The sequence below is a fragment of the Juglans microcarpa x Juglans regia genome, chromosome 1S, assembly GCF_004785595.1.
Source record: "Juglans microcarpa x Juglans regia isolate MS1-56 chromosome 1S, Jm3101_v1.0, whole genome shotgun sequence".
NCBI lineage: Eukaryota > Viridiplantae > Streptophyta > Magnoliopsida > Fagales > Juglandaceae > Juglans > Juglans microcarpa x Juglans regia.
This window is the reverse complement of record NC_054595.1, coordinates 15445742-15472805: the sequence shown is the minus strand read 5'-3', so window position 1 is coordinate 15472805 and position 27064 is coordinate 15445742. Positions and strand designations below refer to the sequence as shown.

At 36.5% G+C, this 27064-nt stretch overlaps 2 protein-coding genes and 1 non-coding gene across 5 annotated transcripts; all 3 read left to right on the top strand.

Annotated features, from left to right (window-relative positions):
• The first annotated feature begins 361 nt into the window (after positions 1-361).
• LOC121246192 (TBC1 domain family member 13-like) lies at positions 362-14661 on the top strand. Its single transcript, XM_041144242.1, has 9 exons — positions 362-875; positions 983-1075; positions 1416-1520; positions 3927-4079; positions 4872-4970; positions 5061-5189; positions 9756-9935; positions 13198-13314; positions 14239-14661. Exons 1-9 carry the CDS (start codon positions 555-557, stop codon positions 14401-14403), a joined length of 1362 nt encoding a protein of 453 aa, XP_041000176.1. The 5' UTR covers positions 362-554; the 3' UTR covers positions 14404-14661.
• A 1764-nt stretch (positions 14662-16425) lies between these two features.
• Positions 16426-26056, top strand: LOC121246193 (actin-related protein 2/3 complex subunit 4). Of its 3 annotated transcripts, none has more exons than XM_041144244.1 (9): positions 16426-16484; positions 16608-16670; positions 17035-17100; positions 18635-18687; positions 19330-19357; positions 21493-21567; positions 23448-23552; positions 24460-24549; positions 25800-26056. In XM_041144244.1, exons 2-9 carry the CDS (start codon positions 16668-16670, stop codon positions 25887-25889), a joined length of 510 nt encoding a protein of 169 aa, XP_041000178.1. In that variant the 5' UTR covers positions 16426-16484; positions 16608-16667; the 3' UTR covers positions 25890-26056. The 3 variants fall into 3 exon arrangements, with proteins under 3 accessions (XP_041000178.1, XP_041000177.1, XP_041000179.1); XM_041144243.1 differs by having other exon boundaries at positions 16444-16534; XM_041144245.1 differs by lacking the exon at positions 21493-21567 and having other exon boundaries at positions 16445-16534.
• TRNAY-GUA lies at positions 16444-16540 on the top strand. Its single transcript has 2 exons — positions 16444-16480; positions 16505-16540. It is a non-coding gene; the product is annotated as a tRNA-Tyr (tRNA).
• Positions 26057-27064: the final 1008 nt, after the last annotated feature.

The window sequence follows — 27064 nt, the reverse complement described above, 5'->3', positions numbered from 1 at the left end:
ATTATCATATATTGTAACTTCTAGAGTCGTCTAATAAAGATATATTTTATAACAATATTTAAAAGATACATTTTCTTATAAAAATATTATTTTTTATCGTCCTTTTATATTTTTTGATGTGATAATGAATTATTATAAGATTATTTATTATTTTAAAAAAAATAAAAATATAATAATAAAATGAATGATAGAATAATATTTCTAATAAATCTAGAAGTTAAATTCTGTCTTTTTGAAGGCCTAGAAGTTAAATTCTGAAAGTATCTAATCAGTGTTAAAATTAAAGAGTATTTTTTGTATTAGCATTTTCTGATTTCTTCCGTTCCTGTCATAATCGGCTCGGCCCCAAATCCAATCTCGCAGTCACGTGGCGATCTCTCTCTCCGTCTGTCTCTCGTCTATTCCAAGAGGCAAGAAGTCTCTCTTAGAGGAAAGAAGAAGGAAGAAAAGCTTCGGGAGATGAGAAAACCCTAGAAGAATCCGCAAGCAGATTTCCTTTGCTTCCAGAAATTCCGAAACTTCTGTAGTTAAATAGTATTTGAAATCGCTAGATAATGGTGAAGAAGGGTGTGCCCGAGTGGCTCAACAGCTCGCTCTGGTACTCCACTTCCTCTCAGGAAGACGACGACCGAGTCTCTCGATACTCCACCAGACCCACAACCATTTCCTCTTCTTCCCCCGAACCTGCTGTGGAGCCGCCACCGGTCCTCCAACCCCCTCCCTCATCTACCCGTGTAGAACCCGCAAAGCTGGCGGAGAACAAGGACTCGCCCACCAACGACAGCCATAGCAGCGATCTCAGTTACAATGGCATCTCCGAAGAAGCTGGACCTTCCGCCGAGGACATTTCTCGCCAGTCCCAGCTCCTCGCCGAGGTTAGCCACTCCCCCCCCCCCCCCCCCCCCCCCCCCCCCCCCGGGTAAAATGTTATGTTTATGTATATGTGAATCGATGTGGATTGGTTGTATTTATGCAATTGTAGATATCGAAGAAAGTGATAAACATGCGGGACCTGCGGAGATTTGCGTCACAGGGTATACCGGACGGCCCTGGGATTCGTTCCATAGTATGGAAGGTTGGTATTTTGTTAAAGATTTCCTTGCATGTTATTTTCTTTCTTTATATTTCTTTTTTTTTGGGTGCTAATAAAGCGTGAGAAAAACGAAATATCACCTATGTGACCTTAATTGCTGGAATTGACTTGGTCGGTTGAGTGGCGTGGCAGATATAGTTATTTCGTGTCACAAAAGAATGAAAACATAGGACTCAGAGTTTGCACACAACGTTTATCAAACAATTTGACTGGTATATTGAGTTTGGTTTAATAGATGGAAAGACAACAAAAAAGGTCTTGTCAATGTAACCATGTTGAATGGAATTGAGGTTTTGACTTTAAGGCTTGTTGGTTGTCAAAGCTCTTACTGGGCTATCTACCGCCGGATCGTGGGGTTTGGTCATCCGAATTAGCCAAGAGGAGGTCGCAGTACAAGCAATTTAAAGAGGAGCTTTTGATGAATCCTGTAAGTTGTATTCAGATTTTGAATTTGATGCCGCTATTCCTGATTTCATTTAGTATTGTTTTGTTGAAATAACAAGAAGTAGCTAAAACAGTAATGAGGGAAATTAAAGAAAATGTAGCTGGCCCTTCTTTTCCATACTGGATATAGGTGCTCTGGTTATTTGTTTATTTTTAATTTTTTTATAGTTCGTCTTAGGCTTAGAAACAGAACCCCTCCATTCGGTGAGGGGGTCAAAGCATTACGGCTACGACTTGATTCTCAGAGGTGCTGCACCGATTGTACGGCACCAAAAGGGGCAGTTTTAATAGGCTGTTGGCTGGTTTGTTTGGTTTGGCCTGATTTACTCGACTCCCAAAAATAAAAATTCCAAAATAAACAACAAAACCCTACCATACTCGCCATGGATACAAATAAATTACCTAGGGCTTTCTTGTGCAATCCGAGGCAAGACCCTTGCCCTTAATTGTGCAACAAATGGAGCTGGGATAACTCTTGCTTTGTTAAACAAAAAAGGCATGGAGCTGGGATCTAGAGAGTGAGATGCCAAATAGATTTGAGATCAATAGAAACACATCTTGCTGAAGGGTGGGGGTAGTGGCTTCGTTGTAGTGACAGGGAGACTAGAACTGAGAACCAAATTCTCTCTCTCTCTCTCTCTCTCTCTCTCTCTCTCTCCCCCCCCCCCCCTTTCCTCCTCTCCCCTCCTCTCCCAGTGTGAGACCACATAGATTTTAGATCAATAGAAACACAGATTTAGCTAGAGGGAGGGATAAAGAGCTGATATGGAGAGAGAGAGAGTATACCTGATGGATTTGATGGCAGTCTCTGTGGCAGTGAAGGGGAGACTAGAATTGAGAAGCCAACCTACCCATTCAATTTTCAAAAAATTGGGTTGCCCTGTTTGGGCTGGCCCGATATGGCGCCTTTTGTCTTGATTGAAGAACAAGACTGTCAGAAACATAGAAGCCATGGAACTGGACTCAGAATTAGGCCTGAGATTTGGAGGAGATGGTGTGCCCTAAGACTCAAAAGCTTCATAAAATTGTTTGGATAATGGTATTAAGAATTGGCTAACTTAGATAAAATTTCTTTCACCTATCAATTGTGTGTGTGTGCTTGCGTGCGCTTTACTCTTCACAGGCTGAAAGGATCCTTTATTGTATTGCTGTTATTGACACAATAAACCCGTTCAATTTTACCTTAAACCTTCACATGCTAAAAATACCTTTCATTGTATTGTCTTTATTACCTCAATAAACCCATTCGATTTTTGACATTAAGATTTAAAAAAGGTTTTAAGATGAAAGGTTTCCCTACCATTTATAATTACTTATTCAATAGAGTATGTCTTCACACGCTAAACCCATTCAGTTTTTTGAAATCAAGATTAAAAAAAAAAAAAAAAAGGTTTCGTGATGAAAGGTTTTCGTACCATCTATAATTACTTCTTCAATAGAGAGAAGAAAGGACTTTCCATCTTATAGTGGTGAATTATTCTATAATTTATTATTAATTTTCCAATAAAAAAAGACTATTCATGTTATTGTAGCTATTGAGTATTGACTCTTCCTTATTTGTCCTTTTGGCTTCCTCACCTCTTAGCTATTCTACTTTGAACTCTTTGTATTCTCACCAACTAATTTTTATGTTTGTTGAGATATAAAAATTGTCATTCCTCACGATTATAAGAATATTTTTACATTTTAGACTATTTGTGATAGAAATTTTAGACAATTCATTCATGCCTTTGTGAAGAGGATCTTCTGATCACATGCTTGTTTTTGCTAACCCTCAGAAAAAAATAAATGGAATAAGAAATAAAAATGGCCTCTTGATTCTTATGCTTGTTCTTGCTTATCGAAAAGATATAATATACTGGATTAAAAATGTTCATATTATTCCTCTTGATTTACATAGTATGAGCTAGAAGTTTAAAAATAATGGGCCTCATCTTTGGTTTTTAATTATGTGGTCAGTTCTTAGAAGTAGCAGGGGAAGGGATGAGAATTTTCTTCAAATAGACTTCCTTTCTTGTGCATCTTGACAACTGCCCTTTCCTTGAACCTATCAAAAAATAAACACGTCCTTTTCATGCCTCAACTTCTAAAACCTGAATGTCAAGTGATGCCTATATAATCTTCTACTAAACTTTTCTTCTGATAAAAGATAATCTTCTACTACTCTTTTCTGTTTCTTTCAATGTTTATCATGTCATATCTCATGGTCAATACTTTTTCATCAAAAAAAAAAAAAAAAGTCTCATGGTCAATAGTTTTACACATATTATGAAAATTTGGTGTTAATGAAAAGAAGAAAAATATTGATGTGGTGTTTTTTTGTTGCTTATATTGACTTTTAATATTCTCTAGAGGTTTGGGTTTTCTGAATGTTTCTGTGGCTAGTCAGTCAGAAATTACGTGGAGGTTGGATAAATCCAGAAGCTGTGACAAAGATGACTCAAAAAGTGAAAGCAGGTGCTTGCTCTCAAGATCAGAAATAACCCATGGGGAACATCCTTTGAGCCTTGGGAAGTCCAGCATATGGAATCAATTCTTTCAAGTACATGCAATTAGTTGGTTATTTGTTTTTCATGTTACATTATACTCTAATAAATTGAATTTATTAGGCTAAATGTATTACCATCTGCTTTTTAAACCTTTTGTTAATTGTATGTTAGGATTTTTTGATATCATACATCACCTTTGAAAATGTGCACTTTCCTTCAATCAGGCATGTGCTTGTGCTTTGCCTTTAGGCTCTAGACAGCATTAGGTGCACCTAGCGCTTTCACAAACACTGCCGTTCCTTTGGACAACTTCCTAGACTTTAATGGGCTTACTCTCCATGATTATTTTGTATCTTTTCCTAATTTAACTAGGTGACTTTCTTGTATGCATCTTCTTGTACTTGGAATGCGCCTTTCACATTTTTAAATGAAATTGTTATTACCTATAAAAAAAAAAAAATAGAAAAGTGGCATCTGCTTCCCATGTAAGAATAAAGATGAAGGGTTTTGGGTTCAAGACCCACCTAATTGTGTGCGATTTCCACTACAAAATACTGTTAATATATTGTATATCCTAGATTGAACCTTTTGTATCAAATTCGCTTCAACAGTCTTCTTGTTCTAATATTCCTGGATTTGCTATTATGTCTGATGTCTACCCAATCAAGATTGTAGTTTGTCTGGCAATGTCCCTTGTGTATTTAGCAGTGTATGGTCTGCTGGTTAAGTGTGAGTCCCAGCTTGTTGGGCTGTTGAACATTAGTAAATCTGAGTGTAATGTAGTACTACTAGGTGCCTTTGCAGCATTCTTGTGAAACATGTAACTCTAAACGTGGGTTATGTAGGACTCAGAGATCATAGAACAGATTGACCGAGATGTGAAGCGCACCCATCCAGACATGCACTTTTTCTCAGGGGACTCACAATTTGCGAAATCTAATCAGGTGTTCCCATTGTTTTCATTTTTAATATGATCGACACCCTAGTGTTTGAGTATAAGCTGATTGCTGAATTTTTGTGCTTCATATTTTCAGGAGGCATTAAAGAACATTTTAATTGTGTTTGCAAAGTTAAATCCGGGTATAAGATATGTTCAGGGGATGAATGAAATTTTGGCTCCTCTATTCTATGTGTTCAGAAATGACCCTGAAGAGGAATATGCGGTAAGTGCATGTCAATTTAGTTTTGCTCCTTTTCTGGGGTTCATGCCTATATTTTGTCTACAGTATGTCATTTGTAAAACAAATGTACTTTTTTTCTACACTATGCCAATGGTTGTGCTTTCCTTTTTGTTGATTTGGTTGATTTACTTCCTGGTTATATCTGGGTAATCATGGCCTTTTGACAACCTTCGGCAGTCTGTATAAACTTGAAAAGGCTGACTTTCTCTTTAATATAAAGCTGGAAACAAAAAATAAATCTGGAAACAAAGATACTCTCTAAAGGATACACCAAACTAGCTTGAAAAGAAAAAAGAGCAAAAGTCTTTGGAGTCTTACATAGTTAGAGAGTTGGAAGATTTCTTTAACATAGAGGGTACTGAATACAAAGACTTTTAACTTTTGTGCTGCCCTCCCCTGATATGCAAAAGTCAGGGCATTGCGCCCTTGCCAAATTGCACACAAAAGCCTTCTTTAAGGCTTCCACATGGGCTTCGTCAGCTTGCCAAAAGCTCGATCACTCTGGGGAATGACCCACTCAATCGCTAAAATGTTGAACATCTTTGCCCTCATTCTCTAGCCAGCTCATAGTGCAGTAAAAGGTGATCAATGCTTTACCCATTCTGCTTTTACATAGAACACTCAGTTGTTATTATGATATGTGTCTTTCTCAAATTATCTGTTGTTAAGATCTTTCCTTTGGTGACCACTCAAACAAAACAAAAAAAACCTACCTTGGAGCACTCTTTATTTCTTCAAATGCATTTTCAAGGAAATGGTGACCCATTTGGAGGGATGTGCAGATTAAACAAGGATTTAATCTTGAAGACTCATCTTTTGGATGGGATTTAACATATTTGATCTTTACTGCCTCTGCTCCATCTAATAAACTCTGCCTCTATTACGACTCCCAATCATTGGCTGATTCCAATAAAAGTAACATCCCCTTCGGCCATGTAATCATAAATTTGCATGCGTTTTGCAACTGACTCACCTTGATGATGGATAATTGGGAAAATAGTTTGGCAGGAATTTTGGGGTGGAAGGTGTCATCTTTACCTATGAAATATTTGGGCCTTCCTTTTGGGTCCACTTTCATGGCTAAGGCAATTTGGGATAGGTTTATTGAGAAGATTGAATGAAGATTGGCTAGTCGGTAAAAGGATGCATCTGTCCAAATGTGGTAGATTACTTTGATCAAAAGTACTCTTTCTAATCTGCCCATGTATTTCATGTCCTTATTTCTGTTTTCAGTAAGTGTTGCTAGCACTCCTTGCAAATTTGCAGAGGGACTTTCTTAGGGGGTGGTCAGGAGAAGAGTTCAAATTCCACTAGGTAAACTGGGCCAAATTATGCTCTTCGATCCTTGAGGGAAGGCTTGGACTTTGGAGCTTGATTGCCTTCAATCGTGCACTCTTAGGGAAGTGGCTTTGGCGCTATCAGAAGAAGAGAGAGGTCTTATGGCGAATGGTTATAGAGGTCAAGTATGAAAGCTCATGGGGTAGATGGTGTTCTTATGTGGTCTTGGGACCTTATTAGGTGGGCTTATGGAAGAACATAAGAAAAGAGAGGGGGAAGTTCTCGATGCATATTAGATTTGAAGTGCGAGATGGTGCTATGATCAGATTCTGGCATGATCACTGGTGTGGTAGTAAGGCTCTCAAAAGAGCTTGTTTGGAGGTGTATAGGTCATTCCGGGTTAAGGATGCTTCAGTTGCAGACCTGCTGGAGACAACTAGTGAATTCCCTCAGTGGGTCTCAGCTTTATTAGAGCAGCTCATGATTGGGAGGTTGAGGCCTTCTAAGGACAAGTTGCTTTGGGCCCCATATAAGAAAGGAAAGTTCGACTTCCATTCTCTTTATTGTGTCCTTATCTTCCATATGAACAATTCCTTTACATGGACCTTCGAGAGCTGTGCTTTTTGCTTGGACTGCCTCTATCGGGAAGATTCTTACTATGAAAATTTTGAGGAAAAGATAATTTGGTGTACTTGACTAGTGTTGCATGTGCAAAAGGAGTGGGGAGTTTGTGGCTCATCTGTTACTACATTGCTAGGTGGCTGGTTTGGCTTGGGTCATGCCTAGAAGCATGGTAGACCTCTTTAACTCATGGAGTGGGTTAGGCAGTAGTCCACAAATCTCAGCAGTGTGGAAAATAGTTCCTTCATGTATCATATGGTGTATTTGGAGGGAAAAAATTATAGTAATTTTGAGGATTGTCAACGGAGGATAGAGGTACTCAGTACTTTTTTCTTCAACACTCGGTCATTGGACTGCCTCAATAGACATTAATGGGATTACTTACATGATTATCTTGTACCCTTTTCTATTTCTAGCTAAAGGAATTTCTTGCACACTCCTTGTTGTACTCAGCATGTGCCTTTAGCATTTTATATAATGAAATGATTATTATTACTTATTAAAAAAATGTATGTGGTGAAATCATGTGTCCTACCCATGGTAGTGTATATACTTCAATTGAGAAAAACCCTGGAGATTGTTTAGGCTTTCTGATTAACCTTTTAAAGTTAATCACATAGAAAAATTTGCTTGATGGAGATGTAAGTTTGGGATAAGTCAGTCGGGACCATTGGCTGTGTATGGGATTAGCTCCCTCCCCTTAAATAAATCTCGTGTGAAGTTGATCCAATGTTTCTAGCTCCATTGCTAGAGATGGTGCCTTCAAAATCAGAATCAATGGCCATGCTTTATTAACCAAACATTTTTCAAAATTTTCCATTTTTTTAAAAGTCATACTAAATATCTTCAAATCTCAACTTTTCTCGTTCAACCTTTCCTATTTCAACTTTTCATCCAATCATTACCCAACTTTTACTCCTTGCCGAGGGCATGTGCACCCCTAGGATGAGTCGGAATACTGTTCTCGGACACTCGGTGCCAATGAAAAAAAAAAATAGTATCTAAGTAAAAAAATTATTACAACTTTTACAAACTCCAAAATAAAATTACTCTTAAAAAATTATATTAAAAAAACTTTTCAACTCTACCTATTCACTTTCTCAAAATTCAATACAAAACATTTTTAAAAAAAAATTATTCAAAACTCTCTCCCCTTTCGCATAACTCAATCTTAAAAAAATTCTCAGAATATTTCATAACCAAGATGGCCAGTGTATCCCATCGTTTGAGAAACTTCAGTGGGTTTCTTGTGGCAGGGTTGGCGGCAAATTCAAGTACCACCTCATTAAGTGGACTAGGATTTGTACTTGATAACTATAGGTGGTTTGGGGTAAGAAACCCTTTACTCGTTACTGTTCATAAATATCTGTTGGGTAAGTGGTTACGGCACTGTGCTTTAAAAAGAGTTTGTGGAGATTGGTGGTAGAAGTCGAATATGGTAGTATGTGGGGAGGTGAAGGTGCTGTCAAGGGTAGCATTCTTTGTTTGGTTGGCTATATTACGAGAGATCTTATTGGTGGATAATTTGAGGAGAAATGTCATAGTAATGGATTGGTGTTGTAAGTGCAAGCAGGGCGGAAAACATTGATCATCTTCTACTTCACTTTGAGGTGGCTTTGGGCATCAATATTCCCTACTGTTGGTTGACTGTAATTGATTTTAATGGCATAACCACTCATGAATTTCTTGTATTACTAGAACATCACTCCAAAGGGCGGAGAAAACATTGATCATCTTCTACTTCACTTTGAGGTGGCTTTGGGCATCAATATTCCCTGCCATTGGTTGACTGTAATTGATTTTAATGGCATAACCACTCATGAATTTCTTGTATTACTAGAACATCACTCCAAAGGGCGGAGAAAACATTGATCATCTTCTACTTCACTTTGAGGTGGCTTTGGGCATCAATATTCCCTGCCATTGGTTGACTGTAATTGATTTTAATGGCATAACCACTCATGAATTTCTTGTATTACTAGAACTTCACTCCTAGGCATTGCTCTTGTATATGACCCGTGTACTTGGGCTTTGCCTATTCTTATGATCAATAAAATTTTATTTACTGATAAAAAAAACATTTCCCTACTGTTGTGATTGAGTAGGTCATACTGCGACAAGGGGTACATTTGTTAGCTGCTTGGCGAAGTCCCCTTAGTAGCCATGGCAATGTAGAGGTTTGGAGGATGATCCCTTTGTGCTTGATGTTTGTATTTGGCAGGAACGTAGTGCTCAGACCTTCGAGATTGTGAGAGAACGATTTTAGAATTAAGAGGCGTTATGTACTTATAAAAAAAAAATGCGTTATGTCCCATTCTATTTGTGTGGATGACGGTGAATAATATTTTTTCGTTGCTCACATTCTAGAATTCATGGAATTGTGTTCTTTTTCTTCATCCTTCTATGCTGGGGGTTTCCTATTGTCTACTTCTTACGTACTTGGGTTGCATCCCCTTGCGATAGAATAAAATTACATCTCTTGTGTACATATATAAAAAGGAATTAAATTTGTTTCTGTTTCAATGTTGGTCTGAAATGCTTGTTGCTGCTGTTACCATACTGTTATATATCATTTGTAGCTATCACTTTTCCTGTATTTGCCCTTTGGTTTAATTTTGCTTATCATTTCTTAATTTGTAAGTTGCGCAGGCCTCTGCTGAAGCAGACACATTCTTTTGTTTTGTTGAGTTATTGAGCGGATTCCGTGACAACTTCTGTCAGCAACTTGATAATAGTGTTGTGGGAATACGTTCCACAATTACGAAGTTCTCACAGCTTCTCAAGGAACATGATGAGGAGTTGTGGCGTCATCTTGAGGTCACAACCAAAGTAAGACCTGATTCTAACTTGTAAATTTTGTTCCTTTCCCAATTGCTGTTATCTTTCCATGTATTTTTATCTCTTAAAGAATTGGGTGGTTCTCAATTTATATTTATGCATTAAGACCCAGGGTTCAGAATAACCCCGGCTACCTTCTAGCTTAAGCACATCCCTTGGTCAGATTATGGGATCTGACCACTGTACTGTAATGGACTTCTAATTGAAAGTAGGCAGGTAGTCTAGACATAATGTGGCATCCTCGGCCCTCGGTAATTCCCTAGCAAGGAACCGTGGTGCCCAGGATGCTCACGTGTCGGCTAGATCCCTAGTTTCTTTGAGCAAGGTGTGCGCCCATAAGCTACGCACACGAGTCACAATGGATCACAGTGAGGGGGGATTAGTCAGAGACTAATCTATCAGCACCAGATATGTACGAATAAATCCTTCAATAATAGTAATATCCATAAGTCACTATTATTGTGTCCCAAATATAGTTTTAGACCATCATAAGTTCATCACTTACATCACATGTAATGAACCACAGAGGGTTCGTCTCCTAATTATAATAAATATCTTAAATTACAAGATAAACACCAACAAAGACATGCCTCCATAGCTACTCTTCAGGATGGGCTAGTTTTTTATTTTCGAGATAATTCTCTTGGGCTATATCTGCATCAAGGTCTCCGGCTTCGATGAACAAAACCGAAGGTGGGACTACCTGAGTTTCTATGAAACCTAGTAAGTTAAATTCATGATATTACTAATAATGAGACAATGACGAAGAATATGCATGTACCAGTTCATGTAAATAAAGATGAGCACACATATTTTGCATATGGCGAGGATATGGGAAAAACACGTATTCCTAAGCATGGCGAGGAATCACCCTCTGAGCAAATCACATGTATACATAAGTATGGCGAACAATCACCCTCTTAAGAAAAACATTTATGTTCACAAATACTCATCATAATATTATCAGCGGGGAATGACCACCCTTTCGGCACGAGGAATCTTGCTACCCAGCCAATATATGAACTCATTCACCAAAAACCGATGGGGAATAATTCTACCCATCCGACATGGGGAATCTCTCTACCCTGTCCACACGTGGAACACCTCCACCCAAACATAACAAAGGACACCCCACTTGATCAACACGGGGACTCTCTCTACCTTTGATATCAAGTGAAGCCAATAGGGAAACATCCCACCCTGATCATCGCAGGGAATTCCTCTACCCATTTGAAACTCGTGGCAATGTGCTGCTGGAATGGTACGAGGAATCCTCAACCCGATCCCATGAATTTAGAACGTTTAGGAATCACATCATCTCAAATCACATCGTAAAGATAACCAATAAATGTAATGGGAAAAATATGCAGTTTCATGCAATAAAGCAACGGGATACAGAATATGCAAATCCCGAATATACCCACAAACATTTACCCTGCATTCCCAATATAGTCGCAGGAGTGAACCTATCTGAATAGTATTTCTAAGGGCTTGTTTGGGAAGTGAGATGAGATAAGAATTCTATGAATAACAGTGAAATAGTTTGAATTAAGATGTTTTATTGAGTTTTGGGAAATAAGAGAAAAAGTTGAATAAAAATATTATAAAATTAAAATATTGTAAGAATATAATTTTTTAATATAATTTTTATTTTAAAATTTGAAAAAATATTTTTTTTGTGTTTTGTTTGGAAGTTTGGGAAAACTGTAATGATTAGATGAAAAAGTTAAAAATTTAAAATTGAAAAAGTTTGTGTTTGAGTGATTTTTAGGAAGGAAATTATGAGAAATTTTGATATGAAATCATCTCACCTCCCAAACAAGCCCTAATACTAAGGTTGCGTTGATACCTTATCCTTCAGTCGTGAAGCTCTTGAGTTCCTTGCTTCCTTTAAGACTTCGAAGAGAAACACTTTATGATCTCAAAAATGAGATGATGACTCTTGTCCAATACCTTTTATATGAAGGGACTGTCAGTTACAGTCCTGATGTTCTTCTGACCTCTGTCTTCCTTGAATGAGAGACCTTCGATCTCAACCGTCCATTTGTCCTCTAGACTTGAAGAATCATAGAGACCGAGTGATTGATAAGGCAAAGCGTGCACGTCCTTGCAACTTTCCTTCGGTCCAATCCATAGTCCTTTCCCCACGTGGCCATGTGCCATATCTTTGAGGTTAGATGATATTATCTGCATATTCGTATTCTGACTTCCCTAGGTGTACTCCAGATATGACGTCTCTGATGGAACATAGGCCTTGGGAACGACACCTGCTACCTTCTGAGCACCTCCGGGTTATCTCGGAGAGCTCCCAGATCTTCATGGGGCTTGTCCTCGCCCTATGCTCACCTTCGTACGGTCAATACATCTTTTGCTCGCATGGTGTCAGACAAACCTTCTTTCATCGCCCTATGCTGTCCCTGCATTTGCCATGTACTCTACAACGTGTTGCTTGCCTTCTTGTATGACTGCACAATTCTCACCTGGCTACCTCCTTATCGCGAGTATTTTGCCTACGGGAGGGGATCCATTCCCTTGATTCAGCGCAGTCCTCACACACAAGCCCATAAGTCAAAATGCATGTTCATTTAATGCAGGTTTTTTTATAGGACATCAAGCGATTGATTAAGTTGCTTTAACCCACCCCCTCCCAACCAAACAAAAGAAAACTTACGATGCCAATGTATTAGCATTTATAATGCAGGTTTGTTTATTTTATTTTAAATATGGGCTTGTTCTCCCATATTCATAGTGGAATATTCGCATATGTTTTTTTTTTTTTTTTTTTTTTTTTTAATTTTTCTTCTATTTATCTGTTTTGCACTGCTTTTAATTTTCTATTTATAGGTATTTTTAAAAAAAATAAGAAAGAGAGAATTTTATTTAAGAAAATGCAAAAGGTGTAGCCCATGTACAATGATTTGGAAGCTGGTAGATTAAGTTGTCTTGTTTTTTTTTTTGTTTTTTGATAAGTAGATATTAATTTGTCTTGTTGAAAACTGGAAATGTCACTCTCCTAGTTGCATTATGTAGAGTAGGATCTGTGCTCCTGCGAGTTTGGTGTAATTCTTCTGATGTGGGCACTTCTTTTCTTGTAGCGATCAACCACTAATTTTGTCCCTTTTTTTTTCCTTCCAGCAAGGCCAAGTGCTGTTCTGTCTGAATGTCATAATTTGTGAAAGGGTTGTGAAATAATTGTTAGCATTAGGTTCTTAGACAATTTCCTATGCCTTACTGTTTTTTAATTAAATGACAGGTCAACCCCCAATTTTATGCCTTTCGGTGGATTACTCTTCTCTTGACTCAGGAATTCAATTTTGCGGACAGTCTTCACATTTGGGACACTCTTCTAAGTGATCCTGAAGGTCCCCAGGTAGGATTACATTCTTTGTGGATTATTCTATTATAGATATGATTTACTTTGATATTCCTTGATTGTAGAATATGAAAGGCTTCCCTAGGCCACAATGAGAGTTTTAGGCCTGGTTTGGATAGTGAGTTGAGATGAAATGAAAATTGAATAAAATATTGTTAGAATATTATTTTTGTTTTGGGATTTGAAAAAACTAAATTATTTATTGTATTTGTTTTGGAAGTTTGGAAAAGTTGTAATGATTAAATGATATTGAGATGAGATGAGATGATTTCACTATCTAAACCAGGCCTTGATTAAGCCAAGCTCTTGATCTTCAAGAACATGACCAATGTAGGATACGGTGCCGCATAGAATATTATTTACTCATATCACAGATAACTTTGCAATCACACTTCATGATGTGATTAGTTTTAATATCTTATGAATCTATGATCCACACAAGAAAATCCAATTTTATTTTACTGTCCATGTAAATGAAAAAAGAAAAACCATGGTAGTATTAACGTGATGCAAGTTAGATGTGGATGGCCACTGGTTTTGAGCTTAGAAGCTTCATGACATATGCATACCGTACTAGACTGAAGGCTTCACCCCAATGCTCTCATTATAAGCGTCTTTGCTAACTTTGTTCACCGCTTTAAAATGCTGAAGGCAGCTACACTAAAAGTACGTCAAGAAAGTTTGATCATTGAGGATAACTGTTAGTCTGATAGATCTCTCCCTCTCTCTCTCTCTCTCTGAAAATGCTTTAGAATTGATGATAGTGGTAGTTCCTTCAGTTATTGTATATGTAGTCTGGCTTGTTAAATAATAGATTCCCTGAATCCTGGTTATGAAACTATCTTCAGGAAGTACTTTAAAAGATCTCTAAATCTGTGCAAAAGAGGCAGAAAATTGACAATTGCTCGCTCATTTTTGCAGGAAACACTTCTTCGGATATGTTGTGCTATGCTGATCCTCGTTCGGCGGCGCCTTCTAGCAGGTGATTTCACGTCTAATCTCAAACTGCTCCAGCACTATCCTCCAACAAACATCAGTCATTTGCTCTATGTTGCCAACAAGTTGCGTGTACAATCCTTAGGCTAATTCTCTAAGCAATCCCTTTTTATTTTTTGTTGTTCCAAATTTAATGCTTGTAGATCACTGGATGTAAATGTTGATCAAAAGTACAAACTGAGGCAGTGATGACATCCATTATTTCTTTTAAATACTTTTTTTTGTCTCTCTTTGCTAGAAATTCATTGTTACCTTTCATGTAACATGTCCATCCCTCTCTTTTTGTTATGGATCAATGAGTTGGTTGTCGACTATGAACAAATACTATGTAATATTTACTCTTGCCTATGTTCTCCTCATCATCACTTTATTCAGGATATTATTCGGTTTTTTTCCTTAATTCGCCTTACCATACCAGAAAACCTTACTGATGTTTTCTGAGGGTGCTTGCTACATTGATATTGTCTTTGAGGCTCCCCACCTGCGTACCCTGGCCGGCATATAGGTGTCTGTTACCACGGCAGGACACAATTCTGATACAGGTACCCGGGGTTGGGCACCTTTTGAGTAATCGGCTGACGTCAGCCAAAAAAAATAAAAAACCAAAATCGATTTATTTCGGAAGCAAACCCATCCCAAATGGGTCTTGGCTGAAAGCAAAAAGCAGCTAGCATCAAAATAGAAATCAAACTTGATCATCCCAGTGCCAAAGCAGAATGAGAGAATCTTCTAGTGTCAAAGCAAACTAGCGTCAAAGCAAAAAGCCAGCGCCAAAAGTAGTTACCGTCAGAGCAAAAAGCCAACGCCAAAATGGGTCTCAGAAATCAAACTCATCCCAGAAGAAAAACAGCTAGCGTCGTCGAATGCCTGCTGAAAAAAGGTTGAAAAAAAAATCAAAACAGAATGGGAGAATCTGTGGTGGTCGATTTCTGAAAGAGAGTGCCGTGGGTATAAGCATTCTTTGTTCCTTTGTTTTATGCAATTTTTGTTTCCATCCTCCTATAAGATTTGGTTTCTTGTAATGAAATATTATTCCTTTTTGTAAGTAAAATGGAAGGAATCCAAGCCTTTGGCCACCATTTGTGCATAGGAAAAGAAAGAATAGAGAAAGAGATTAAATTCCTGTGCATTGTAGTAGAAAGTAGGGCTTTTTTGTTTTGATTATGAACAAATCGGTTTTGCAATGAATAGCTTGGTGGGGTACGCGGGGAAGAAGAAGATGAAATCAATCTCCGTGGGTTTCTATTTCAAACTAGCCGAATTCAACGGAACACCCCGTTTTGTTTTCACATGTGGATGGACGTGTATGCAGAGTTCCCATCCCCAGGTGCAAGTAGAGTTTTTCTTATTTTCAAGTTGTTTAACAATTGGATTATTTATTTATTTTTAATTTCTTGTACAAAAATATGATAGAATTATATATATATATATATTAAATTTTTCATCATTATATTCGATTAGAATTGCAAAACAATTGAAAGATAGATTTTCTCTAGTTGAACAAAAAAATTAGAAGATGAATAATTATTTTATATTAATTTGTGATTATGCATAAAACACTACATTTGCTATGTACTTATAACTTAATGTCCTATCTTCTTCATATATGAGGCAAAATAAATGTCGAAAATTGAGATTAAATACATAAATTACATATTAAAACTAGTCAATGAATTTATATTTTATACTTTTTTTTATAAATGACATAAAATGTTTGAATTGCATTACATATGATTTTTAATTTTTTTTTTATCAACATTAAAATAACGGATTCAATGAATCACCCAATTCATTATCTGATTCATTGAATTGGTAGATTCTAATTTTTGAAGTCTCGTAACTTTAGTTATTGAATTTTCAAGGATTTAAGCGATTGAGGGAAGTTTCGTATGCATCATTAAAATGAGCATTTGTAATATTCGTATACTCACAAAATTCTCGAGTATTTTTAGGCAAATTAAATGTTAGGCCTTTACAGAGATTATTTTTCAAAAAATAATACAACTGAGTTTTTTTAATTATCCTTCGTAATTTGTATGTCTTAACATTTTCTTTTTATAGAGGTGAAAATTCAATCCAATATAATAAATATTCAGAACTTGTATCTTAGAGAGCATAGTCATCAACAATCCGACCTTAGCTCAGTTGGTAGAGCGGAGGACTGTAGTCAGGTGAAAAGCCCCGCAGCTTAATCCTTAGGTCGCTGGTTCGAATCCGGCAGGTCGGAATTTTTTTCATTAATATTATTGTTTTGAATTTTTCACTTTATTATGTTTAAGAGTTCATTATTGCAGTCTAAGCGAAAAGAAAGAAAAAGGTTCCGGGAGTTTCAGAGGCGCTTCTCAAATCTCAGTATGGTAATGAGGGGATAGATATAAGTTTAATCGTATTGGATCTTGATTCCTTTTTTTCTTTTTCTACAGATTTCTCTTATCCTTGCTTCTTATCTCTGTCATGCACCAACCTTTCCGCTGATTTGAGTTGAATATGGGAAAACCATATTCATATCAACATGAAACATCATCATATTCATAATTCCGTTCACGTTTTTATTTTTAGTTTAATCGCCATTTTTAAATTTTATGTTTTTACTTTTTCTCTGTTCTATCAGCAGCCAAATATAGGGGATAAAGCACTTTGAGCTTTCATTTACTTGCTCGCATTTTGCTTAATTAAGCTCCTTATTTCACCATCTTGTTGCTGGATTTGAACAATTTGTAGGCGAACACGTTGCGGTTGTACTTGACCTGCATTAGGAACACTCTCGAGGCAGCCATGTGTCTTCAGGTGCGTGTCATTTATAGTATCACTGCTAATTGTAGCAAAAAAGGAAAATTCCAGCTTGCTTTTATATAATTTTTCAACTTCATTTTTTATAGGTAATATAATTGTGCAACTTCTATCAAAGATGATGGTCCTTCAGAATGTTCTGTCTTTGTAAAATTATAGCACTTAGGGAACTGACGATATGTTTTCCAATTGGGAAAGATAGTGATTGAAAATGCTCAAGTCATTTGATTCGTTGATTCAAGTGATCAGAAAGTTGGGTGTGTTTGTTTCTTTGTGTAGTGATTCAAACGAGGGATGCTTCTGAAACAGTAATTTGTTTGTTGTTGACTGAACATTAGTAAGCTTGTTGGTCTGAAAGCGCGTAAAGATAATGTTTTATATCTTTGATATGAACCATGTATTCTGTAAAGTTGCTTTATTTTACCTGCCAATCTTAAACTTCTTTTATCTACGAAAACTGTGCCCTTATTTTTGTGTTTTAGTTTGGCAGGAATACTGCCTTTTTTCTCTTTGAAAGGAATCGAGAAGAAAGTATCCACAACAACTGGTTTTATTGAAGTTTAAACAACTGGTAAACCCAAATGGGTTTTGATCACATGACTTGCTCCATGAGTCCATGTATCCCTTATTTATGGGAGGAGATTTAATGCACTTGGTCCGAAGACCATTGGTGCTCCCATCAGTTGAATGGATTGTAGAAAAATAGTTCTACAATTTTTCATTTAAATAAAAAACCGATTCTTTCATAATATACAGATGGGCATGGTTTTTCACAAGGGTAGGCTTGCTAAATGCTCCTCCACTAACCATAGAAGAATCCTTTTTACTCCCAAAACGGCCAAACATCTTCCGTAAATTGAGAATATGATCCTACAAGGAAGTAGAACAGCATAGAATAGATCATTTTTGGAACCCTGATGGGCTATTACCTTAATCGCTGTCCTATGAATGTCTCTTAGTCAATGTGTGGAGAACCTTAATAAACTAGCTGATGCTATAAGAAATATAGAATAGACAATCATAAAAGAATGAATTAACGACATATGTCATTGTATGCCTTTTACAGAACAGTAATATCCTCTCTGAAGCAAGCTCCTTTATAGTTGCTTAATAGAATGCTCAATCCTCTGGAAGTTTATGAAATTTCAGTTGGTTATACCTTGCAGTTTGATGCCATTTATTCTGTTTAGTGTCGCATTTTTAGAAGTGAATTAAGTACTAAAACTACCAGGCATTGGTATCTGAAATTAGTCATAGTTAAATATTACTCTGATGTCTGCATTGCTGGCTGCAAACACAAACGTTTTGATAGACAAGGTCTATGTGTATCTTTTGAGGTTTGACATTGTTCAACAACTGATTGGGCTCCTTATTTCCCTGCACTTTTACAAATGGTGATAGTATCCTTGCTTCATATGACATGATTTCTTGAATTTAGTGCTGTGGGACTGGAAAACCTCTTTCTTCCACCTAATTCACTTTTACATGATTATGATGACTGATTGACCTTGTATCTAAATGGCGAGTGCAGAACTTCCCTTGTCAAGAAGTTGAGAGGCATAACAAGCCCGAGGTTGAACTAAAGTATGTTTACTAGTTTCCTTTTGGATCTCATATAGCTCTTACTTTTGCTGCTTCTTTCTATTATTTTTTGTATTATTTTTAGTTTTTGAAAAAACAGAAAGCTTTAGCTACAGTAAAGTTGCACCACAAGAAAAATAAGTGAAAGTAAGACTTTAATCTCATTCACTGATCTTGTTAGCAGTCTTTTACCTTTATGACAATGATTGAGTTCTAAAGCAGATTATGCAAGTCCTCTGGTATTCTTGAGTTTTTGGGCGGATATTCAGGTCTTGGACATTGTTTTAGTACTTCTTTGACTCCTTTAACCAAATTCTCTGGACGTTGGATCTGCCGTGTCTATTGAAGCTGAACCCGTAATGATGACATAATAGAATGCACACCTCTTGAGAAGCCCAGAAAAAAGCCCCAGGGCCCATGCAAATCACAAGGACGTTCTTGTCCAAGAAAGTACTTGCTGGTGCCATTTGGCTTCTATATTAGCTAGATTTTAAACTTATTATTTTTATTGTTATGTATTAAATAGTAGAGTTTAATCTACAAACTATTTTAATGTTGTACATACCTGTCCATCATCATGTTCTGCCAGTTTATTATTTTATTTTACACCTAAAGGACTTTAATCTTTTTTTTTTTTGTTTGCAGAACCAGCCCAGAACTCCTCCTGAATCCTGTAAGAACTATGTTGTTGACATTTGATATTAGTGCATTTTCTTCCCCTTTTCCTTGTTACTTTCTTATTGGTTTACTTTGATATTCGTAGTATGTTTTCAATCGATTACTAATGAAATTACTCAAGTACCCCTGTAATGCACGTTAATGCTAAACAAAAGCTATTAGCACGGATTAGTAACCAATATAAAGTATTAAGAACACAATAATTTGGTTACGAATGGAAACCCTTTGAAGAACTCCTCAAAGGTAAAACCCTACAGGGCAACCAAATCCAGGAAAGCCAATCTTATCGATTGAGAGTTTTACAAGTAAAATGTTTCTAGACACGTTTACCCAAGACACGCGATCTACTTGTTTTCTACCGCATTAGGTAGTCAGAACCTCTGATACTTCCAATCTTTGTCTTTCCTATTGGAACCTCCAGTGATTGAACTTGAACACGGCAACTCCCCCTTGGAGTATACTCTCACTCAATCTCACGGATTGAGCTTTCACAATCTCTTGAAGTTCTACCCAGATCTTCAAGCTCTCAATACTTGTGAATATGTGCTATTCAAGTCACCTTGAAACCCTCAGCTGACTTCTCTACAAATAGGTAATCCCGTAATTGATTTGGAGAAGGACTCTGCTGATAGGTTTATCCGGAATCCTAGTCAGATACGTTGTTCACTATCTTCGAATATCTCGGACTCAATTACTTCTTCTGAATTGCCTCGAGTTCAAATAAGGCTTGCATCTTTATCTCTTCAACTAACTCTAAACTTGAAGCATGCCTATGACTCTTGTAAACTCTTATCTTATAATATTAACAAGATTTGATAAGAGTTACAATTCAAACACTCATTCTTATCGGATAAATACTTATCTTTATCGGATGAATACTTATCTTTATCGGATGCACTCCTAGAGTCCTATCAAAATTACATTCATCCATAATTTGAATCGAGCACAGACTCATCTAATTCTAGCCAAACATAAATTACATTTACAACTAATGCTGTTAATTTTCCCGAGATTCTCTTTGTTTCCTGATTTATATTATCTGTTAGGTTTTTGACAAAAAAAGTTCCCACGCATGCCCACACATAATATGAATAAATTTTAGAGATAAAATCATCCTTTGTCAAGGACTTAATAATTATAGAGAATTTAGCAAATGTAGAATTTGTGGCTTGAGTGAGAAAGTAATGTTGACATGCTAGGTAAAAACTACTGGTTCAACTCTACATGATGCTTGTCAAATTTTCAACTTATTTTGCCATGTCAATTGATGAAAAAAACATGCTTCAAATTATCTTTAACGGTTAGAGTTCTCAATAAAATTTTCAGGGTACTATCCTTTTTTGTTTTTTAATTTTTAAAGAGTTACAGTGATATTTAGGTAAACACAACAATCCAGGGTTATTAATATTGCAGTTAAAAGAAAAATGAAATAAAAGGAAAAACCATGAGGAAAATTTTTGGGTGGTATACCCTCTCGTCTGGTGACACTATGTTATGCTCCATCTTTCAGTGCCCGATTCTGGATCACCAAATATCAGTTCTGCCGAATGTTGTGAGGCATTTATAGAAGCCTTTTTTTTTGGACTTTTTCTTTGGCAACTATCGTTTATGGTTTCACTAAAATAATTTAGGCACATACCTTCACCTGGACTTTCTCCTTGGCAACTAGCCCTTTTAGTGGGAGCACTTCCATGCCAAGTTGAAGTTAGTTGTGCAAATGAGATTTTTAGTTTTTATATTCCTTTCTAATGTAATGATTGTGAGAAGTCGGTGGTGGACCTTGAGAGACTGCCTAGACACCATTTACCATTGAATGACGGCTCATAATTGTTTTCCTTTGTCTATTTCTAGTTTCTAGGATTGTTCTAGATCTCTTTAGTTTTTGCAGTTTAGACGCATCCCTCATATACTCCTTATGCCCTTCGTTTTATCAATAAAAGCTGATCTTATTTATGAAAAAAAGGTTTTTTTTTTTCCTTGTTGTTAACTGCTCGCGCTGCTGCCGCTGTTTCTAGGACTGACTGAATCTTCCTTTATTAACCTATAATTTGCACTTTTTTACTTTATCTCTTTACTTTTTTTAATTTTTGTCCCTTAATTGTGTTTTATACCTATTTATTGCTATTGTAGGTTTTGATATGTCGAAATGAGGCAGAGAAATGCTTAATAGAAACTTCTATCAATTCATTGCGCATAAGCCTCAAGGTGAATCCAAGCTATTGATGTTGGATGCTTTATTGTGCTTACCGAGCTAAATGGTGACTTTATTTTTTATAAGTAAGAAGAATTTATTAATCCATATAATTAGGCAAGGCCCAAGTACACATGAAGTATACAAGAGAGGAACCTAATTACAAGCTAAGCTGTGAACAACAGCATAAAAGTCATTAAAAAAATCCCATTCAATACAATGGCTGAAGCCCAAAGTAACAATGTATGAAAGAAAAAGTCCCTAAACCCTCCCATCGAACGTTCCCTATTATCAAAATAGTGACCATTCCTCTCGTTCTAAGTACACCACATTAAACATAGAGGCACCATCTTCCAAACAGCCGCGATTTGACAATTGCCCCGAATTCCTCTCCAACATGACAATAAATCTACCACCCTCCTAGGCATTACCCATGAAATACCAAGCCTAGTATAGATTTTATCCCATAAAGCCTTAACCACATCACAGTGAAGAAGAAGATGATCTGCCAATTCTCAAAATGCTCTTCCGAGCTGAATGGTGACTTGAGATCCTTTATTGCCTTTTTTTATAATTCTGATTGCATATAGAACGAACATAGAACCTAAAATACATGATCAAAGTAGATGGTTCCACCCATGGTGATCGTCTACGTTTTCTCACGATTCAACCCTTTGTAGTGGTCTTTTTTGTATGAGGTTTCTCTAAAGTATATTTCCTGATGGCTCTAGGGTTGTTGTTTCTATGGCTCTTGGTAGGGGGTTCAACCATATAGAAGGCTACTTTAAGGCTTTAGACAAAATAATTCTAAGATAAAATCAGGAATGTATCAACATAGGAATAGGAGCAAGGTGAATCTTCCCAAATTTACTTGAGCTTTTCCAACATACCATTATGTTGTAACTTTCATACGATAGCAGTGGAAACGGTGCATTCCACAAAATCTGAGTGAGATTTTCATTGATATTCTGAAACTCCCTTGAAAGTAAAGATCTCTGAAGTGGTGAAAAATGACATGATGACTCATGATATGTCCACCCGACCCTATGTATATAAGGATACATGTTGTCAAGAGCTGTTGCAGTATTTGAAAGGAACTTGTTATAAAGTTTTCGTATATGAAGTTATAGTGGAACTTGTGGATTCTGCTATTTATGTCAACTTTGATTTCCATATGTGCCAAAATGCATAGGCGTATGGTAGTCAATTAATAATATTATGATCATTGATTGTTGTACAAACGTTTTCAGAAGTTTAAACCTAAATTACATATGAAGAATTCCAACTTCTTTCATAAAAAGTCAGAACATCCGGTAAATACATAAGGTGCAATATTTGATGGGTTCATTTTGCAAAATATAAAGAGAGAAATTTTAGTGCCAAAAGTAAGTATTATATATTTTGTTGAGGTGTGTTGTGTTTGCCATAAAGTAGTGAAAGCAACAGGTCATCAGGTGTATACCTCTCATGATCTTCATGCTTATGATGTAATTGTTAGAGATTTAGGATGGAAAAGTTGAAAGATTGGAGGTATTTTTGTCCTGGTTCTTTTCATGGAATAAGAAGACTTTAAACTTCTTAGAAATATTTTACGTATAGAAAGAAAGAAACGTCCAAACCCAAGTAAGGGCATATACAGTTTCTGTTGAAGAAAGACCAGCTTAAAGTTTTTTGAACTTGGTCAGAATTGCCTATAATTGAGCTCAAACTTCACTCATGCAAAGCTTCATTTAAGCTCTGAGATTGTGTATCTTTCTTTATCTTGTTCCTCACATTTCTGGGATAGGTTTACCTATTCATATATGAAAGAAGTTTTATGTGCATAAGATCATAAATATACGGATTGCAATCTTTCTCCCATTCTGTTCTTAAAAGCATTTTTCCTGTTTTATAGGTAAAGCAGGCAGATGAACTTGAAAATATACTAACTAAAAAATTTCTTAGATTTTTATCAATGAGGGCTGAAGCATTTCAAGTACTGAGGAGGAAGCCAGTACAGGTATGTATAATTCATCTCATTGGCTCAGCGTTTCACTTTGCTTCCTTCAATTCTGTTTCTCGACAACATCAAGGGATTTGCTTAATGAGCCTTTAAAATCATTATTTTCTCATTATGTAAATGGTTGTTGGGATTATACTGTCATGATTACAGCATGCTTGCCAATACAAAAATGTGTTTGTTTAGGTTTTTTTTTTTTTTTTTTTTTTTTTTAAAAAAAAAAACTGCACTTTTCTTTGGGGTGATCATGTGGGGCCAATGGACCTTTCCTATTCTTAGAGATGGTTAAGTACCCGATCAGAATTAATTCATACAAGTTATCTCATTGTCTAAACTTGAGATTTTTAATTTGTTATCATCCGCAGAAGTAATAAGCTCTTTGTTGCTTGTCCTTTGTTGACTGGTATAGTTTGCTGCACCTGATATATGAGATTTGAGTCTGTTTTCCTTGAGAACATGGTGTGGTGCCCTATAAGTAATGCTTGTGCATTCTGAGTGTGCACTTGCATCATCTTTGAACTTCACCTTAGATCACCGCAATATATTGAACTAGATACATTTGTTTATAGGCCATTAAGTTGCAATCTCCACTCAGCTCTTGTTATTGTAAATTTTCTACAAACTAAGACTTCTATGTGGATACATACATACATACATACATACATACGTTGTTTCTACAAACTCTGTATATTCCACCTTACTGCTGAATGAAAGGGCATTTTAACAAATTTTTTGGTTTGCTTTTCTATGTTTGCACTTGCCTAGTGGTTTTGAGCATTCTGAACTTCACATGAATAAATGAGAAGTATCAGTCTCAAAGATAACTTCTTGTTTTAAGATGCTTTTCTGATGACATGCAAATCATTCATTTCTATTAAACTAAATATGTTGATGCTTCAATTTACAGGGTTATGACATTAGCTTTCTGATAACAAACTACCATTATGAGGACATGCAGAAGCACAAGCTCATAGATTTTATCGTGCAATTCATGGAGGCAAGAATTCTGTTTTACCCTATAAGTTGGTCTTAATACACTTTTTTACTTACCAGTACAATTCTGCTGGATGTGTGCACCTGATTTTTTTTGTTTGATAAGTAGATATGTTCGTCTGAATTTTAATTCTCAATTGACTATGCACATAGCAACGGACTCTCAATAATGAAACTTAATTAATTACATCAAAGTTCTTCGCTTGGAATATGCCTTGCATATTCAATCACATATTTAGTTTTTCCAAAAATAAGAAAGATGTATTTTTCTGTAGTTTTGCAAACGAAACTGTATGAACTAAATAAAACTACTCCAGATAACTTCTCTTTGGGTAATAAGTTCTCCCTTCTATGGTATGCATTTCTTGAATAAATTTCTTCTTTTGTGGTTGTTCTCTGAATGAATTTGTTTTTACAAACTTCTGTTATGACTCTTCTCTTTCTTATAACAAGTCCCTTGGTTTTTTATAATGAAACTTGTCTACATCTTTGAATATATTTTTACTGGATGCAGTCCCAATGGATTGCCCAGATGATGGTTGGTAGACTGCCAATAAATATGTTGAGACTCCATCTCACAAAGAAGGCTCACTTTTGTTACTAATTTCTGTTGGCCACATGAATTTGGTAGTCATTCAACTCTATTGAGGGACAGACTGATTAATTAGCCAGGCTGGTGGCTCACTGAAGTTGAGGGTATTGCAAGTTGTAAAATTTAACTTCCAACTCGGGTGTTATGAGTTATAAAACAGAGAAGACAATTTTACTCAAACAGTCTGGTTGCAGAGAAGCACTCTTGGTTGTTTGCTGGTGGTGGTGCAAAGGGTTTGGAAAGACATTAGATCTGTTTCTCTACTTACCTGTGCTACAGTATTTTATTGAATTAGAGAATGTTCTCGATCTAGCCTCCGGTGGTCATGATGCCTCATGCACTACTCCCGCAAGGCGTCATATTTTAGTAGATGTGAAAATGATCATTTCAGGCAATTTGGACGTGATAAATGATAAAATTAGTGCTGGGCATGATGTACCGGTGTGTCTAAATTCTTCTTGACTCCAATACAGTTCCTATCAAGTTCTTTTCACTCAATTGTTTTTTTAAAAAAATCTTTGTTTTTGATGCTGCTGTGCTCTTGTTATTCAACTCGCATACATGCCTGCATACATAAATGCATACATCTAGGTTGAGCCTAGTGTGAATTCTTGTTGTATATACGTTTATTGAGTTTCCAATTTGTTTCTTCCCCCCTACAGGATATCGATAAAGAGATAAGCGAACTTAAAATGTCAGTGAATACGAGGGGCAGGCTGGTGGCCACAGAGTTTCTGAAGCAATTTATCTGATCTCTTCATGGGTACATCCATCTTTCTGAGTGCTCATGACACGGTACACATGGAATTCTGCTGTAAGGATTGTGTGACCTAATGCTTTTCCATCTTTCTGAGTGCTCATGACTCGACAAGATGTATCACTTCAGATTATGTTTAAAAAAAAAAATGGTTTTACACCATTCTTATTTTTTGATCTCTCACTGGTAGATTATATTGATTGACGATATAAGTTCGCTAACATGGGGACCGGTTAGAATAATTATGGTAGGTAGAACCAGCTAGGCAAGTTGGATCGGAAGCCTGGTGCGTGTTGACCAGGTCAGTGATTATTCAATTCGAATGAAATGTATGAGTTTTAGAGTTTTAGGTGTGTTTCTATTAACAGACAAAACACTAGGTATGAATCCAAGTTTAGGATGGGAAACACACCCAATAACCAACTTGGAGCTATGATAAACACATGATTTTAGCTCACTTTTTTTTTTTTTAAATGTACAACCAGATTTTGCTTATCCAAATCATAGGTAATATGAAGAAACTAGCCACACTTCCATGCTTTGAAGAGCTGAAAGCAATTCTATTTCTTGACAAAATACCCAATTGAACAACAGAGAAGATACAAGAGCTGCAACTTTACTGCAGCATTAGACCCGTCGGACATATTTAAAAGAAACCATAGCTCTCTCTCTTTCAAATCGCGTTCTGCCATTTGGGAGGAAACTAGTGAATTGAAGATGAAATTACTAGGGTACTTTCTTCCTGGGACAGTAAGTCCGTTTGGATGTTCTTCAAACAAAGGAACAAACTCTTCTTTTATGATCCAACTCCCCCTTCAAAATGGTCTCGAGCCTTAGCACCAACCCTTATAAGCCACATCATCAAGACTATTCAAACACGGTCTTTTCTAAGATGGCTATACTAATTATCTACCATTACCATCGTCATCCAAATTAACACAAACCCCAGATAATCCGGTTGGTCCGCATCAACACAATGAACACCAAAATTCCACAAGTCACTGTTGTTTGACCATTCTTGTGGGCCCCCAATAGATAATGAAACCACGATGGGCAGTGACACCAAAAATCCTTAGCAGCTAGGTTCAGGACTAAAGTTTCACTGACAACCTTATTATTGCAAACTGCAGATGACCAGATTATGAGCCAACCCATGAAAATAATAAATAA